The following is an 18,886-nucleotide window of genomic DNA, read 5'->3' as shown; positions in this document are numbered from 1 at the left end:
TGGATAGTAGTCACTCATTCTCCTAGTTCAATAAATAATATTTACCAAATGTCCTGAGGAATCTCTAAGAATATGTAAAATTAGTTTATATTATATTATATTATTATATGATATGTTATGTTATATTATATAAAGTATAAAAATAGTTTACAGTATTATGACCATTTTAGCTAAACCTTCTAAGCTTGTCTGATGTCTGATCAACTCCTCAGTTTGCTAAAGATTCATTGGTGAGGTAGCTCTGATACACATGGAGGAAACACAGTGGAATGCAAGCTAGACTCAGAGCAAAGGAGACAGTCTCTGCCAATGGATTTCTTTTCCTCTTTATTATAGCATTGAAAGGGCACAACATATCAGTTTATTTTATAACTATGAGGAAAAGGATGAAAGAACCTTCTTCAAGTTTTGCTCAAGCTAAAACAGAACTACCCCATCTATCAGTAATAATTATTAGCATTTCAACCACACTTTAAAGTTTTCAAATCATGTTGTATACATTATCTCATTAGATTCGAACAACAACCTTATGAGGTAGGCACTCCAGGCCTTAGTTTCCCCATATTATAAAGAAACTGAGGCTTAGAGATATGAAGAGGTTTTGTCGATGGTCACACAGATTGTTTTAAAGGCAGGGTTCAAAACAAGTCTTACTAATTCCAAGTCTAACATTTTATGCACTACTTCTTACTTGGATAGACCTCTGAACTGATTAGATCTTCTAACGTCATCTGGCACCTGGTCATTTGGGATGAATTAGCTCAGGACTAAAGGTACTGCAACCTTCCCTAGACCAAACCCATAATCCTAGGGTTGAGCCCAAGTTAAATTACCTTATGGAAATAGATGGGACAGTGAGAGCTATTTACCCATCTAGTGCTTTGTTTGACTCTGCTTTTGTTCGACTTAACTTTACTTGTGTGCTTGCATCTTGCTGGTGAAGCTTACTTTCCAAGAAGTTCACTTTAGCTTGTAGTAAAAATTGATTCATTGAGGCAAATGTATTAATTGGATCTGGGAGCAGTTGGGAGCCGGGCACCATCTATGCCCCTCTAGCAATCTCAGTGCCAAGGTGGGAATAAGAGAGTGGTGATTTACTTGAACTTTTTTTTTTTTTCAAAATTCTAAGACACCACCATTTTCACTCAGTCTTCCAAATATTGTAGTTATATTTCTGCTGCAGCTTTCCTAGTGAATTCTGGGTGACTTTTTCCGAACCAACTTTTCTTGCATCTTGTATCATTTTGCAGAAACTTTTCCTTTGCTTGCTCCTCCCCCTTTATAACCTCATTACCTTTTAGGATCCACCCCTAACTTGACCAGGGTCCACAAAGCAAACTATTCTCCACCCCCTTTTCCTTCCTCAGGATTAAAGTGCTACCAGTTGCCTCTAGTTCACTCCTTTTTCTTTTAGCCCTTGTAAGGGCAAGAAGAGCCCTTATAGCATCCTGGACTTCTCAATCCTGGAGTGGCATTCAGGGGGTACCAGGATAACCCAGATCCCGCTGTAGCCCCCTTCTAAGGGGGGCAGTTGGCAGAAGAAGGAAAACAACCAGAAAAATGGAGGGCAGCTGGTAAGAATGAGTCCCTTTAGAGGGGAATCCTATGATAGGTAAAACATTGGTGCTTCTTGGACTGGGAACATTTCAGAATTGAGATTCTATGCTCTTGACAATGAAATATGCAAAGGTGCGCGCGCGCGCGCGCGCGCGTGTGTGTGTGTGTGTGTGTGTGTGTGTGTGTGTGTGAACATGAGGTGATGAACTCAGTAAAGTCACAAATATGAAGATCAGTATGAAGTTCCAAAGTAACAATGAAATGAATAAACTATAATGGAATTGGATTTATTTCCTCTGCAGGCAACAGCCGCCCCCCCCCATTTCATCAAATATGTCTTTAAGTCTCAGCCTATGAGAGAATTCTGCTTAAGTCTCCCCCCTTCCTCCACTTCTCTTTTATAGGAAAATTCAATTTTTCTTCTTCGTATGCTGTTTCCTGGGACCTTGGGCATCTGCAACTGTCCAGCGTTACCGAAGTAAGTGCTTTCATTCTTCTGGCAGGTATGGGAAATAGGGGATTAGGATGGATGCAGAAAACATGTTGTTCAAGATATTACTTGTACCCTTCATCTAGTTGGGAGTGAGTGAAGAAGGATGGGGATGATAAAAATAATGGCTGACTTTATACAGTGCTTTAAGGTTTGCAAAGCCCTTTAGATTCATTATCTCAGTTGATCCTGTGAGGAAAGTGCAATAGTTTCTTTAATCCTCATTTTGCAGATGAGGAAACTGAGACTGAAAGAGGATAAATTACATGGGGAGCGCAGTTAGCAAGTGTCTAGGGCAGAATTCAAAGCCTGATTTTCCTGATGCTGAGTCCAGGGCTCTAAGCACTATATGAGGCTGCCTCTCTTATTTGAGGAATGAGAGACAGCAGTTTCCTTCACAATTTTCCCTTGTGATCCTGCTTTCAGGGTGAGTGGGTGCCAGGTGGTTGATTCTCTTTTAATCATACTGAGTTTAGACCTGAAACCCTGGCTGTAATCACATTTTGCTGAAAGGCAAAGCAGCTACTTAGATGAACTGAGAGAGAGGCAAATGAAGAGAATACTCATTTATTCTCTTCTTCTTTGGAGCAGCCCTGATCCCTTATGGGTGACACATAGTTAGTTAAGGAAAACAGAAAAGGGTTTGATGGAATGTGGTCTTCTGGGAGTCCAGGGCACCCCCTACACAAGCTAACACAGTTGAATGCCCAGCTCAGGAAAGCCCAAGAACCTTTCAGCAGTTGAGAAAAATGGGTTTCATTCCCCAACTCCTACTTTCAGTAGCTTTTAACTTGGATACCTGCTATACTTTCACACCCCGTTTAGGTAAATGTTTAACTTTCCTGTTTGTCATTTTCAAGTAAGGCTGGTTTTCTTTCTTTTCCTCTATCTTCCACGTCTCATTACCACCTCCTCCCATATTAAAGAGAGACCATTTGACTAGCAGATCCAGGTGTTTTAATCCTCCAGCATCAATCCATTAAAATGTATGAATCCTCCAAATCAACAGAGGTGGCAAAGTGTACTTGATCCCTTCCTTAATGTCATTGTTGGAAAAGGAAATTCTAAAAGAAGAGGAGGCTGCAAAGGACTTCACTATCCAGGAGCTACTTGAATTGGCCTTGGGCCATTTGGTGGTTTTCTTAAAATTTCTAAAATTTTATTGACTTAATGAAAGGACCTTTTTAAAAAATCTGAACCACCAGAAGGTTTCCAACCAGGCTCCTGACACTGTACCATTCAGTAGATATTAGTATAGCTGTGCTTCAAAATGAATGAATGAAAGAAAAAAAATTTATTAAGGACTTTCTACATGCCAAGTACTGTGCTTAGAAAAATTATTTAAGAAGCCTACTCCCTTTCATTCCCTCACCTTCTCCGGGGTAACAGTAAATGGAGAATTTGTAAATTAGAATCATTCCATCTTATGTTGAAAAAATTATAATAATAGACTCTTTGGTTAGAAGAAGTCAATCAAATCAACCTCTTGTCCAAATCTCTGCTACAACATTCAATAATTATAAACAACTTTCGGTTAAGGAATTTTATTGTAAATAAGTTATTAGCTCTTAATCATGATGCAGATTCATTTGTAGATGATGAATTAGAACAGTCATCTTTCTCTCCTGCAGGGTTCCCTATCTCCTTGACTCCTAATCCTGAGAATGACCTTTGTCCACCAGTCAGGATTGGCCAGGATGATTTACCAGGCAAGTTAACATCAATCTTACTGGAAGAATTGACACTGGCTTTCTAGAATTTATTTACCTGCATTTCTGGTTCGTGAAAGTGATGGAACAGAATAAAATGAATTTGACTAATAATCTTTTCTTTCTTTCTTTTCCATAGGATTTGACTTAATTTCTCAGTTTCAGGTAGATAAAGCAGCATCTAGAGGAGCTATCCAGAAGGTTACAGGCTCAACATCATTACAAGTGGCTTATAAATTGGGAAATAATGTAGACTTCAGGATCCCAACCAGGTAACATTTATATCTATTCTGTTTGATTTTCATCTATACCAAACCACATACTCTTAGCTGGATTGGACAACTTCAAAAGTTACCACTCATTATAATATTCTATATTATATTTTATATTCTATATAGTAGTATACTACTAGTATAATTGAATGCAGAAGGAGATCTGCCTGTTTTTAATTTCTTTCCTTCTTTAGGCAACAAATATGCTTATTTATATGTAAAATCTATATATTGATTTGTGTGATTATCCATCCATAAATCTATGGCTATGTTAATGTATGTGATTCTTTTGGATTTGAATCTGTGTATGCATAGCTCCTCTTTATTTTCAGAATGTATATCATTACTTTCCTTTCTGGGAAAAAAAAATCAGTGAGACTATTATAGAATCAGTACAGAAAGTCTGCTTATTCCCTTGAGCTCTGTTATTCTATAATTTTGTCTGGTTTTGACTGAAAGGACCCACTGTGCAGAATGCTGGAGGTTAAGCATTCATTCAACTAAGCGCCACCGAGTGGATAAAAGGGGTTACAGAGGTGCTGTTCAAACAGCCTAGTGCTGAAACACAGCACTCTCCTTGTCATTTTACAAGTCCCTGAAACTGCGAGTAAACAGAAGCAACTAGGACAACAGTAATAATAGCAGCAGTAATGAAAAAAATTCTTCATTAAAATAAGGACCTCTTTACCTAGAAGCAGGCTTTTTATCTTTTGAATTATTTGTAACAGATGTGCTCTTGTGTATCTGTTAGTTGTTGATAGTACCATTGTTATAAAATGAGTTTCCAATTGTTAGTGATTTGGGCTTGTTCTAAAATTACCTAACATTTGATGTATCATTGCAGTTTTAAAATGAGGTATAGGTTTTGTCATGTTTTAACTACAATCTATAATTTAGATTCATGTGGTAGCTTAATGTACAAAGAACTTTTGTTAGATATGATAGAAACTTTGTAGCCAACTGAAGAACACTGTGGGAGCTCATTATATGTTAATTGTTATAATTTTGGAAAATTTTAAATTTCTGGTACTGGTTTGCTTTTTTTCTTTGTATTTTTCAACCTATCGGTTTATAGTATAAAAATTTTCACGTCTGAAAAAATGGAAATTTAAAGGCATCATGATAGATACATCCACAGAATTTTTGTTTGCCTCATCTTTATTTTCAAATATGAAAGTGATTACTTTAGGCTAATAAAAACCTTTTAAGGCCTCTTAATTAAAGAATTGATGTATACATTAACTGTGAGTTTAAAGCAGGACCAGTTTGCCCTGTCTATAGCCCTGTTCACCAGTCTTTTGTCAATCATATATTATTGCAAATGCCCAGATTCATTATTAAGCAATTTTTGTGGGCTGCAATACATGTGCTAGATTTTCTTTCCCCAAAACCAACCACCTAAATACCCTCCTTCTATTGTCAGTCTGTTAAAATCCACGGTTAGGGTAGATTGGGTATGGGAATATAAAGATCAGATTAGGAGAGAATTGTTGATAGAACACAAGAAGAGTAATAAGAGACAAATGTTCAAGAATATTTTCTGAATCTACATAAGGAAAAAAAGGGAAAAATTCTAAAAAAATCTTTCTACTTATAACATTCTTTCTCTAATCCTATTCCAGATCCATGGGGTAAGGGAACTTGGGGTTCATATATTCTAGCTTCCAAGATCAAGTTGACTTCTACAACTGTGGGAAGAGACAACTCTGGTCATACTGAGAATGTATGGTCTCTTTGAAGGCATCTTCTGTGCTGCAGAATATTAGGCTAAAGGAGCCATATTAGCACTATAATATCTGATATTTTTATAGCACTTTATGATTTACAAAATGCTTTCTTCACAACAACCCTATGGCCTAGTAGTTTGAATAGAATTTTTAGTAGCTTGAATATTATGATCTCCATTTTACTTATGAGGAGATTCAAGGCCAGGGAAGTTAAATGACTTTCTTACGTTCATACATATAGGAGGCGGCAGAGCCAGCATGTAAAAAGGGATCTTTGTACTTCAGGTTCATTGTTCAAAGAAAGAGACAGTAGAAGCCACTTTGTGAGAGTGCAGGAAAGAAATTGTGGCTAAGGTTATAATGGTGACTGTAGTACTTTCCTCTTCTTCTCTTCCCAGCTTTCAACTATGTGCTAAGAAAGAACATTTTTAAGTGGCTTATTCATCATTTTCTATGTATAATTTATTTCTAGTAAAACATTTCAATTCTCTCACTTTCCATGACAATTAAATTAATTTTTTTATATGAACTCAACTTCTTTGCTAGCTAAGATCATCAACAGATGTGTCAAGGACAAAGGACTTTTTTTTTCCCTAAATACCAATGGTTCTCATTCTAAATAATTTGGTGCAGATGGTAACATAATAAAAAAATCATTATGGAATGAAATGCTTTTAAATTCTGAATGCTGTCAAATTTACTTATTTATCTGGACAGCATCGTTGCAATAACGCAATCTAAGAAGCTTCCCTAAGTCAGTGAGATTGAATGCTATTAAATTTATTCAGGCATAATTTGGTGATGCTTATCTTTTTATATGATCTGTGTGATTTAATAGTCTTTCAGCAACATAAATATTACAAATTTTTTCCCACTTTTTATATTAGAAGTAATGGAAAAAATGTTCACTCTATAGTCAGAGGGCCTAGGTTCAGATTCTGCTTCTGATGCTACTACCATTGTGACTGTAGGAAAGTCACTTAAATCTTTCTGTGAAAGGGTTGGCCTAGATGATCTTCAAATACCCTTTCAGCTCCAAATGAATGATCCTATGCATCAGTGTGGCACAGTGAGCTTGAGAACCTGGGTTCAAATTCCTGAAGTCCCAGCTCTAAATCTATGATCATATTTTTATTATCTATGCCATATTTTTATCATGTAAAAATTTGCTACTTACTTTCAAGCACATCAGTAAGCATAGTGTAGATATTTAATAGATGTTTCTGGAAGTGAAGTGTAGTCTGGATCAAGATATGCAACATGATAGTATTAATGAAACACAAGCGGCAGAGTGGATAGGAGTGCTCTGCAGCAATGGAGTCATAGGTCAGGACCCCTCCTCCCCTTCCAAAAAAGGTAAAAATAATGAAATATGCACAGATAAACTTATATTTAATCATATTTTCTTAAATGAGGTTTGCTTTTAGACTTTTCCCTCTCTTTTCTTCATTTTTGTCATTTGCTGTGTTAAATTATCGGAAAAGATGCTTGGTGGTGGTGATTTCTTTCCCCTCCTCAAGTGATTCAATAGCCAGAAATTGTTCAGAGTTCAGGTTGAAGCTATTCCTTAGCTGACCTTATCGGAGTCAGAGTCCTTGCAATACACTCAATCAGTCAAACAAGTTAACCAGCTCTTCCGTCTTAATAATAGTGAAGGTGAAAAATTAGGAAAGGTGATAGAGGTCTCCACATTTGCAGAGCTCTCATATTTAAAACTTAGGTGTGGGGAAGGAGAGAGAGCTTCTACAAAGGGGAAGTAACAGCAGCGGGTCATGCTGACTAATGGCCAGATAGAATTTGTTTTTCATGCAATAGGTGTATTGTTGAAAAGTAATGTTTTCCAATTGACCAATGTGGCCAATTTGGAGAGATTTTGAAAATCTTTTTTTTTTTAAAATTCTCCATCTTCAATTTTCTAACACATTGGCTTTATAGCCTCACAGGATTTAGAGCAGGAAGGAAACTTAGGGATCATGTAATAAAGACAGAAGTGGGCTGGTGGTAAATGTTTAATTACCAGCTTTCCAGAAAAAAACACACAAACCAAGAAGTACCCGTGACACACTTTCAAATTTGATCTGCATTATTAACATTTTCTTTATCATTTCATAAGTCCAGAAATCAACAAAACAATAAAGCAAGACTTGATTTGTAGCATCTGCAAATTTCCAACATGTAAATGCTCACATTAAAAATTTAACAATCGGCTCTCAGGTTCAAAGTGACTCTAACACATCCCTGAAAACTTCTTCATTTTATAGATGAAACTGAGGCCCATTGATATGAGAGGAAGAGACTTGCCTCCCAAGATAATATAGATATTAAGTAGCAGACCCAGAATTCATACCCATCTTCTGAGTCAGTCAATCAACGAACATTTATTAAGTGCCTACTATATGCTAGGCAGCTAGCTGGTACAGTAGATAGAATGTTGGGCCTGGAGCCAGGAAGACCTGAGTTCAAATCCAACTTCAGAAACTTACTTTCTGTGTGACCCTGAACAAACTACTTAACCCTGTTTGCCTCCATTTCCTCATCTGTAAAATGAGCTGGAGAAAGAAATGGCAAACCACTTTAGTATCCTTGCCAAGAAAACCTCAGTGGAACATGACTGAATAGCAACAATAACGACAGTGTATCAGGTACTATGCTAAGTTCTGGGAAATAAAGTATACTCTTGGCCATCAAAGAACTTCCATTCTATAGGGGAAGACAACATATGAAAAAAGGAAGCCTAAAAGGAGGGGAAGGGAAAGAAGGTATCTAGCACAGGGAGCATGATGCAGGAGTCCAGATAGCAGCTTGGTGAGAAATGAAGAAACAACTGAATTGAGTGTGCTCCTTACATGGAGGTTCTGGGAGGGACACTATTTCCATTCTCTCTCTGTCTCTCTCTCTGTCTCTTTCTGTCTCTCTCTGTCTCTCTGTTTCTCTCTCTGTCTCTCTCTACCTCTATATAATATATATCTATATCTCTTTTCTTGACCATCAGCTCTCTATCAAGTGGTATATCACTTTATCACTTAAATATACAACTGCGGTGTTAAAGAAAAGGGATCCTAGGTGTGTGTGTGTGTGTGTGTGTGTGTGTGTGTGTGTGTGTGAAGTAGCTAGGTACCCTTCCGCACGGCCCATCCTAAGTGATTTCTGGCCTTACTTCCAGGGCTATTCCTAGCCTGAGAACTTCTTTTACTAGAAGCCTTCCATCTCACATAGTAGCCTTAGAGTCTTTCTTGGAACATTGACCACTAATGCAATATTGCTTAAGGGAAGAGAAAGAAGACAGATTTATCAGCTCAGCTTTCTCAGCTAATTACCATAGCAACATCTCCATTAATATTATTCATATTTGAATGGGAAGGAAACAGATTCTTTTAGCAACATGTACAAAGGCACAAGATTTAGGGGTGGGACTACTTATCCTACTTATAATCCTACTTATAATCTAAAGGTAGCTATGTGGTGTAGTGGATAGAGTGCTGGGCCTGGAGTAAGGAAGTTTTTGTTGTTATTCAGATGTTTTAGTAGTGTCCAACTTCATAACACCATTTGAAGTTTTCTTGGAAAAGATACTGGAGTGGTTTGCCATTCTTCAGCTCATTTTATAGATGAGGAAACTAAGGCAAACAAGGTTAAGTGACTTGCCCAGGGTCACACAGCTAGAAAGTGTCTGAGGCCAGATTTTAAATCAGGAAGGGGAGTCTTCCTGGCTCCAGGACTGTATCCACTGTCCACCTAGCTGCCCTGGAGTAAGGAAGACCTGAATTCAAATCCTTCCTCAGACACTTACTAGCTGGGTGACCCTGGGCAAGTCACTTAACAACTATTTGTCTCATTTCCTCATCTGTAAAATGGGGATAATAATTGCACCTACTTCCCAGGGTTGTTGTGGGGATAAAATGAAGTAATATTTATAAAGCATGTTATAAACCTTTAAGTGTGCCATATAAAAGCTAACTATTATTGCTAAACTTTATGATTTTCTGAAACAGTAAACTATACATCTCAATATCAATTGACAAATACTTTAGTTAAAACAAACAAAAAAAAGAAAACAGCCAGAATCAAAAATTCTAGAATACAGGTTTTATTTTTCTTTGGCAAAACACATTTTGAAAATGTACAGGATAAATGATGTGAAACAGAGAGTAAGAGCTCAGTGAGTGATTAAGTAGAATTGAAAAGTATACTGCAATAAGAAGAAGAATAGTAGTAAACATCAGTAACTAGTTCCTAAGTATATGTGTAAAAAGATAAATATAACACTAGGAACATGAATCTAAAAATATTATAGAAAATAATTGCTATAAGAGGAATCATGGTGGAAGCACAATAGTCCAACAATAATCCCAGAAGAAGGTCAAGTGTTCGGTTATTTGCTAAACCCTACAAAGCATCCGAGGACTTACTGGAAATTGTTGTCCCACTTAGCTGAACCATTATGAAAACGAAGGTATGAAAAAATAAATCAGTCATTCTGGCAAGGTAGCTAAAACTTTTCTGTCTTTTGCTTTGAATTCTCTTGGTATGTGTTCAAATTTTGCTTCTGACTTACTATTTTTGTGACCTTGGACAAATCATGGAAATTCTCTAGGGCATCAGTTTCCTTATCTCTAAAATGAGGGATTAGACTAGATGGTCTCTGAGATCTTTTTCAACTTTAAAGCTGTCTTTTCTATGTTAGCCTCTCCGTTACACTTCCTTATATGTTCCTTTAGGATTATTAATTTTTTTTTACTTGATTTGTCAGTAAACTGATAGGAAGGGGGAAGGCTTGCCTCAACATTCGGGTCCCCAATGGTGGCTGCATATAAGCCATGTGACTGAGTACAATTAAGAAGTCATCATAGCATAAGGAATGAACTATGAACTAGTAGATCCAAATTGTAATCTAACTTTTCCTATGACCTTGGGCAAGTCACTTTACAACTCTTGGTTTTAGTTTCCTCACTTGTAAAACAGGGTTTGACTATGTCTTCTGAGGTCTCTTCTTACATCCTATGATTAAAAAATTCCAGAAGAAGGCTGGGTCATTTTGGCAACTTAAGCGATTAAGGTGGATAGGCTATGAAACTAGGAAATTGACAGAAATTCATAAAGATTTCTAGAACAGAAGTTTTCTGTTTCCACAATAGATGATTGTAATGTACTGAGTTGATAAGGCCCAATTCATTATAAGTTCTTACTATATTTGTTTCAGTAATTGAAATATTATTACAATAAATCAAATGTTTATTTTCTCACATAATTCCCTCTCCTTTGTTCCTGATACTTTCACTTGAAAAATGGGATCATTAGAGAAGGGAGAAGGCAAGAGGAGGTCATTTGAGTCTGAACTCTGGACCACATTCAAAACTCAGCAATGATCATTGATCTTTGAGATTTGCTAAAGGACAGTAGCTCATCCCTCAATTATACAGTGGACAATAACAGAGTTAATTGCAATCTAATTCTCCTAAGATTTCTTATTCCTTAGTCTTTCTTTACTGCTTAGAGAAAGAAAGACAATCTCTTAGAGGAAGAGCGATAGTAAAACCATTTCACAAAATCACAGAATACCTAAGTTGGAAGGGATTTCAGAAAACATCTAGTTCAAGCCAAATCAGAACAAGAATTACCCCCCTTCACCACATACCTGTGGAAGTCATTCAGTCTTTGCATGAAGACTTCTAATGAGGGACAATTGACTACCTTCAGAAGTAGCCCATTTCATTTTTGGCCTGTCATTGCTGACAGATTAGTAAGAAATTTGGAATTTCCTTTCTCTTTAAGTTCAAGTTTGAGCAGCTTTGATTTAGTAGAAGAGTCATCAGGAAGTTGGTGTAGCCCCAGGTCACTGCGTGTTTTCCCATGGGATTAAGGGTGTGGTATGGGGTACTTCTCCAGCACAAGGGAAGTTGGAGAGAGTATGTGTATGGGTATAAGGAGGACAGATAAAGAGGGGGAAAATGAGATGCAATTGTGGAGAGATAGAGGGTGAATGCTGATTCACCCTTGCCTCTCACACTCATTACTTTTACCAATAGGCCATTTACTACTTGGATCCTTTCTCTGGCTCAGACAATAGTAACTTATTTAACCCTTTATCTGCTATGACAAGGATAAAGCACAATCCTAAGAGAACTGGAAGCAGTGCAAATGTACTTTTGCAAAACAGAAACAAAATCCAAAATGAGGACTGGGATTTGCAAGGGATAAATGTTTTATGAATTTTTCTGCTCCAAAAGTAAATGTATAAGAAAGTTGGGGACATAGTGACATGAAGATTATATACAGGTATCCCTTCCATATTGGGACTTTACCCATCATTGTTTCCATGTATTGTTGGTGGGCATAAGAAAGTAAATGGAAATTTTTTGGGAGTGTTGTGGAAGCAGCAGACAACATGCGAATGCCAGTAGATGACACAGAAAAAGTTTAGAAACTCAGAAATGCATAAAATATATTCTATTCTATTCTATTATATATTATATTATATATATAAAATATATTATGGTATAATATCACCATTTTAAATCTTTTGATGCATAATAATTCAGACTTAATCTCTGGTATGAACGAAGGGCCAAAAAATTTTTGTGTGGATTTTCTAGATTGTGGAGGCACCACACCCCTAACCCCTGTGATACAGGAGGGATAACTATACACACACACACATAAATACATACATATAACACATATACACACCTATATGCATGTATATACACACATATGTATATATATATATCCAAGTAAATCTGAAAATAATGTACAATTATTTTGAAATTATTAGTACCTTGAAATTATTTAATATCTATTCATCTGATTAAAATTTTGGTAGCTTTTCCTAATGGATAAGCTTTCCTAAACTAGTGGAAATGATTTGAATTCTAAATTATCTCTCAGTAGCTGGGCCTAAAGTTGCTGAAAACTTTGTAGAAGTATATAGTCTGGTCCCTGGTACAGAGGCTGAATAACAGTAGTTCTTTGGCTAGAATAAATGGTGACATTGTTGGAATTCTTGAGGTTGGGAACACCTAGCCATGCTTGGCTAGGAGAGTGGTGGCTTTTACATGTTCTCCAAAACTTAGTATTAAAATAGAAGCATGCTTGGGTCTCTGGGAAGACCTTTATTGAATGTTATGAAAGGCCAAATAGTGAAGGGTAAGATTCTCAAACTACAGTCTTTCTTTAAGCCTGGAATCTGGGGAACTATTGAAAACCTAAAAAGAAATTATGGAACTCAAAATAAGATTCATATTTACTTTTTTTGGTTCCACCCAGACATTTGTATCCCAATGGACTACCTGAAGAATACTCCTTTTTAACAACTTTTCGGATGACTGGAAGCACTCTGAAAAAGAACTGGAGCATCTGGCAGATACAAGATTCCTTGGGGAAAGAGCAAGTTGGCATGAAGATTAATGGCCAAACTCAATCTCTTTCATTTTCCTATAAAGGTGTGGATGGCAGCCTCCAAACTGCAGCTTTTTCAAATGTTCCTATTTTATTCGATTCCCAATGGCATAAAGTTATGATTGGTGTGGAAAGGAGAAGCGTCACCCTCTTTATTGACTGCAAAAGGATTGAATCCTTACCCATAAAGCCAAGGGGCAAGATTGATGTGGATGGTTTTGCTGTTCTAGGAAAGCTCACAGATAATCCTCAGGTTTCTGTTCCGGTGAGTACAAAAATCATACATTTGAGAATCTTAAAAAATTAGTTTGACAAAAATATTCTATACATATCTTTGACAAATATGCGTTTTTTGTATGTGTGTGGCTGTCTGTTGCCTTAGTTAATTAACATTTTTTTCTTTCAAGCTTCCAAAATACAGCATATTTGCTCACTCATTCATTTATTCATTCTTTCATGCATGCATGCATTTATTCATCAGAAAAACATCATAGAATGATGAAAAAAGCTCTGGACTAAAAGTCAGAGAAGTTGGGATCACATCTCTCCTATACGTCTGACTACTTTGGTAATATTCTGAGTAAATCTCTAGGATTCCATTTACTCATCTATAAAATGGATGAATGAAATGAGTGAAAAGCTTTATCAAGCTCTAAATATACAGCCAAGCATGGAGCTAAACTCTGTCGATATGAATACAAAAAAGAGACAGTTGTTGCCCTCATGGAGCTTATATTCTGTTGGAGTAGACAACACTCAAAAGGGAGCAGGGGCCATGGAAGGTAGTTCTAGTCTTGAAAGTCCCAAAGATGGTGAGTCAAACAGTAGAGAAGACCATCAATATAGCCGTTCCAAAGCCTATGGTAGGGATGATTTGTAGTTTTCTCAAGCAAATGTAGAAGGATGGGGGAGGTGGCAGGTAGAAAATGTCAGAGTGAAGATGAGTCCCTGATGTGTAGAGTTATAGGGCTTAGCTCGTCCCAAAAGGCCGGATTGGATGATCTCTAAGGTTTCTTCTAGCTCTAATATCCTATGATTTTTATAGCAGTTTATGGAATGCGTACCCTAGACATGACAATATGGTGTGGACTCTCAACCTTCAGCTCTAATTCTTCTTTTTATATGAAGTGTTCTCCAACTTCTCTAGCTGCTCTCACTGAATGCCACCTTATCTAAACTCCAGCAACATTTTTTTTCTTTTTGCTAGGCAATCAGGGTTAAATGACTTGCCCAAGGCCACACAGTTAGTAAGTGTCACGTGTTGTGTGTCTGAGACTGGATTTGAACTCAGGTCCTCCTGACTCCAAGGCTGGAGCTCTATCCACTGTGTCACTTAGCTGCCCCAACTCCAGCAACATTTTATAGTTTGTATCCATAGAGTGTGGGGCAGCTAGATGGTTCAGTAGATAGAGCACTAGGCCTGGAGTCATGAAGACCTGAGTTCAAATCCCCCTCCCCCCCAAAAAAGTGAAGAAATAGAACCTGGACAAGAGGAGTCTACAATCTAGTTGGGGAGATACTATATACATCCTTTTTTTTTTTTAATGAAAAGCTTTTACAAATGAATATTTGCTGAGCAGGTATAGAAAGATGAAGTGCAACATTCAAAACCAGAGACATACTGGCCACCACCACCCTGATCCCTTGGGAGAATGGCCTCAAGTTTCAAGTCATTGCCAGAAAATATTCTTCCAACCAAGTTAACTTCTGGGTGTGGCATAGCTGGTGGATGAGTTGCTCCTCAACTTTCTGGACATAGTATGTTGTCTGCTGAGTGAATTCGCTACTAGGCTAAGTCAAGCAGGTCTTGAATAGGACAAATCCAAGGTCTTGTAAAAAGAATCACTTGAAGGGGCAGCTAGGTGGTACAGTGGATAGAGCACCAACCCTGGATTCAGGAGGACCTGAGTTCAAATCCGGCCTCAGACACACAATACTTATTAGCTGTGTGACCCTGGGCAAGTCACTTAACCCCATTGCCCAACCCCTCCACCCCCAAAAATAAAAAGAATCACTTGGCTATGTGGGAAAGGCTGAGAAAAGCAGTAATTAGAGATGATATCATAGAATCACATGATTTCAGGCCAGGCAGAAAAGATACAGTACGTAATATTTTGAAAAATTAGGTCTTACACGAAATGGGCAAATCATCAGTTTGTTTATTCATAAAATGAAGGAGTTAGACTAGGGGATCTTTAATGTCCTTTCCAACCCTAAATCTATGATCCTAGGATCCTAAGGTGATGAAAGGATTTTTAACAATATTTGACTCTGGAGATTTGTGGTCATAAAAGTAAAATAATAATAACTACTAAATAGCTTCTACCTAAATGACCATGTAATGCCACTATTTTAATACCCAATGAACTTAGACTGAATTGCACCAATCTTTTAAGAAGATATTTCAGAATTCTTTTTTCAAAGCAGGAGTTTTTTTTTTTTAAGCTAGGATGTGTGAATTAATGATTGGGTCATTTATGTCAATCTGCATTGGAACTATAAAGTTGAATGCCAAAACACAAAACTCATATTCCTGGAATCAGTTGGTGTGATACAGAGATTCTGAAATGCCATCTCTGTTCCTCTATAAAGAAAATAAGTTATCAGGAGCTGCAGTAATGGAACTGTTCAAATAGCCTGTTTCCCAAGAAGAATTATGATGAGTGTGAAGGATAGTGTGAAATATCTATGTTCTGTGATGGACAGGATGCAATTTATAGCTGCCACATTTCTGCTCTGGCTTGTAGACACTTGAGAAAGCATTTCCTCAACTAATGAATTATTACACCTCAAATAGAGAGGTTAGAAATCTGACGGCAGCCAGCCCTGTGGTACCTTGCTATTTCTGCTGGCAAGATCCCCCACCACAGGCTTTCTAGACTTGCTATTGCACAACAGAGTCAAATGCATACTCCCACAATTACAAAGTTCAGTCTGGACTATAGCACACAAGACAGTATTTGATCTTTTGAGCCTGATGGATTTCAGTCAGTCAGTGAAAAAGTACTCATTGATAAGCTACTATGTGCTCAGCAAGTATTAGGCACTGTAAGGACACACAAGAAGTCAAAAGATATAGTCCATGCTCTCTGGCACTTAGCACAGTGCCTGGTACATAGTAGGTGCTTAATAAATGTTCATTGAATGAATGAATCAAAGAATTTCCAAGGTAGTTGGAGACATAAGACCTACATATATGAAACAATTGGGGAGCAAGACAAGACATCATTTATTCAAAAATAAAGCTATTAATGTAATATTATCATTATGGAGTGAGATAGGCCAGTTAGAGGGCAGTTGAAATGTTTGGACCATGAGATAATGAGATATCTGGATTACTATGGTGACAGTGGAGATGGAAAAGAAGGGTCATATATGAGAGATTTTCTGGAGGAAATATTAATAGGACATAGAAATCTACTGGATATGGGAAATCAGTTAGATGGAAAAGTAATAAGTGACTCCAAGTTTTCATGTTTTGGCATCTGAAGCAATGGTGGTGCCACTGAAGAAACAGGAAAGTTAGAAGGAAGAACTGGTTTTTATGGGGAAATGATATTCCGGGTTTTAAAAACATTAAGTTTGAGGTAATGTTGACATTATTGAAAGAACATTATATATAATATGTGTATATACATATCACACATAGATAATGCATGTTATATGCAATGAACTTTGCTTGATGCTGTGGAAGAGAGTAAGATAAATAAGAAACTCTGTCCTCAAAGATCTTATCATCTCTTAGGGGTGGTGAAATATTTACACTAATATTACATAAATAAGAAGTTGTTAATTATATAACACAAGTAGAAACAAAGTGCTATATGATCAAATGAGATGGAGTGACATCAATTGACTGGGGGAAATGAAAAGGGAACAAGGCATTTGAGTTGGGCCTTGAAGAATGGGTTGGATTTCAATTAGCAGTGATAGGGCAGGGGTTGGATTATATTCTATGGTTTTGTTCTTGTTGTTGAGTTATAGACTGAGAGTTGGAGGGGACCTTAGAAGGCTTGAATCCAGCCCTCCTCCCATTTTGCAGAGGATGAAACTGAAGCACAGAGAGGTTAGCAGTGTCTCATAACTTTAAGTATCTGAAGTGGGAATTTAATCCACATCCTCCTGACTCAAAATCCAGTGCCATGTTGCTTCTCAATAATTTGATTTTCACAACATATCTCTGTCATAGGTAGTGCAATTGCCCTTGTTTAGCAATAAGGAAAGTGAGGCTGAGAGAGCCCTGTGACTTGTTCAAGGTCTCATAGCTCATAAATGTAGAGCCAGGACCTGCACCTGTGTTGTAATTAAAATCAATGTTTAAAGCAGCAGTGTGCAGTGTAGAAGGAATAGGGAGAATGTGGAGTGGAGAAGGCCAGCTGGAGGGCAGTTGCAATGATTGCATCATGAGATAACGGGCGGCCTGGACTATGATGGTGACTATGGAAATGAGGAACAAGGGTTGGATATGAGAAACTTTTTGGTGGAAAATCAATGGCATGGAAAGTGAGTGGAAAAGGAAAATCATTTAGAGGGATGTCACTGATGACTTCAAGTTTCCATATTTCTGCATCTGAAACAATGGTTTTCCACTGACAAAACAAGAAAATTGGAAGGAAGACGATTTTCATGGGGAACTGATGTACTATGTTTTAGATATATTGAGTTTAAGGTAGCATTGAAATAACCAAATAGAAACATGAAAAATGAGAGTGAAATTTAGGGGAAAAAGTAGATTGGAATTGTAGATTTGAGAGGCATCTACGTATAAGTGGTAGTTGAAAATGAATGTGTTGTCCAAGGAAGGAAGTGTTGAGAAAAAAGAACAAAAGGCCACATATTAAGCCTTTGGAAATTCCCCTAGTTAGTGGATAAGAGGAGGAAAAAATGCATTCAAAAGATGCAGTCAGAGAAATAGCAACTGAAGAAAAAGAGAACCAGAAGAGTATAGTGAAGGGAAGAAAGAGTTTCAGTGATTAGGTATTCTGCAGTTTCAAATACATCAGAGATATCCTGAAGAATGAGGAAAGAGAAAAGCTTATTGGATTTAGTAACAAGGAGGTCACTGGTGATTTCCAAGAAAGCAGTTTCAGTAGAATTTTAGTTCTGCACACAGAGCTTAACAAAAGTTCAATCCAATTCAACAAGAGTTTGTCAAGTAGCCACTGTGTTCTTGGCACTATGCTAGGTCCCAGAAAAAGAAAGTTAAAAAGAAAAAAAAAAGAGTACATGCCCTTAATGAATTTATATTGCATGTTTGTTCAGTGAACAATCACCACATTGCTGGAGACTAAGGAGAAGACCGGTGAAGCAAAAATGGAGGCAGCAGGCATAATACTCATTATTCCTTGTCAACATCTCTCAGATCCATTTTGTCCTGTCCAGTTACATTGATAGCATCAGACTTTAGCCTTTTGATTTCTCTCACCTGAGCTGTTGAAGCAGCTTCCTAACTGTTCTCCCTGTTCATAGCCTTTCCTGTTTCCAATATACTCTTTTAAATTTTTAAAATTTACTTTCGGGGGACCAGATCTGATTTTATTGGCATAGGGAACTCCTGGTGAGGAAATTCCCTTTCTCAATACGGATTGACACCTCTGCAAATGAGAGAGTTGCTTGGGAGCACGAAAAGGTTAAGTGACTTACTCAGGGTCACATAACCAATATATCTATATCTATTTATCTATCTATCTATCTATCTATCTATCTATCTATCTATCTATCTATCTATCTATCTAT

The 18,886-nt window shown here is 37.2% G+C and overlaps 1 protein-coding gene across 1 annotated transcript in view; it reads left to right on the top strand.

Moving 5' to 3' along the window:
- The first annotated feature begins 1,560 nt into the window (after positions 1-1,560).
- Positions 1,561-18,886, top strand: part of COL9A1 (collagen type IX alpha 1 chain) — a 122,977-nt gene continuing 105,651 nt past the window's right edge. The window contains exons 1-5 of the mRNA XM_027852959.1: positions 1,561-1,574; positions 1,962-2,035; positions 3,679-3,756; positions 3,896-4,028; positions 13,019-13,415. Of these exons, the coding sequence (XP_027708760.1) occupies positions 1,561-1,574; positions 1,962-2,035; positions 3,679-3,756; positions 3,896-4,028; positions 13,019-13,415 (696 nt within the window). The remainder of the gene's footprint in view (positions 1,575-1,961; positions 2,036-3,678; positions 3,757-3,895; positions 4,029-13,018; positions 13,416-18,886) is intronic.

This window comes from Vombatus ursinus, unplaced genomic scaffold (genome assembly GCF_900497805.2).
Source record: "Vombatus ursinus unplaced genomic scaffold, bare-nosed wombat genome assembly UNPS02009835.1, whole genome shotgun sequence".
NCBI lineage: Eukaryota > Metazoa > Chordata > Mammalia > Diprotodontia > Vombatidae > Vombatus > Vombatus ursinus.
This window is presented reverse-complemented; position numbering and strand designations above follow the sequence as displayed.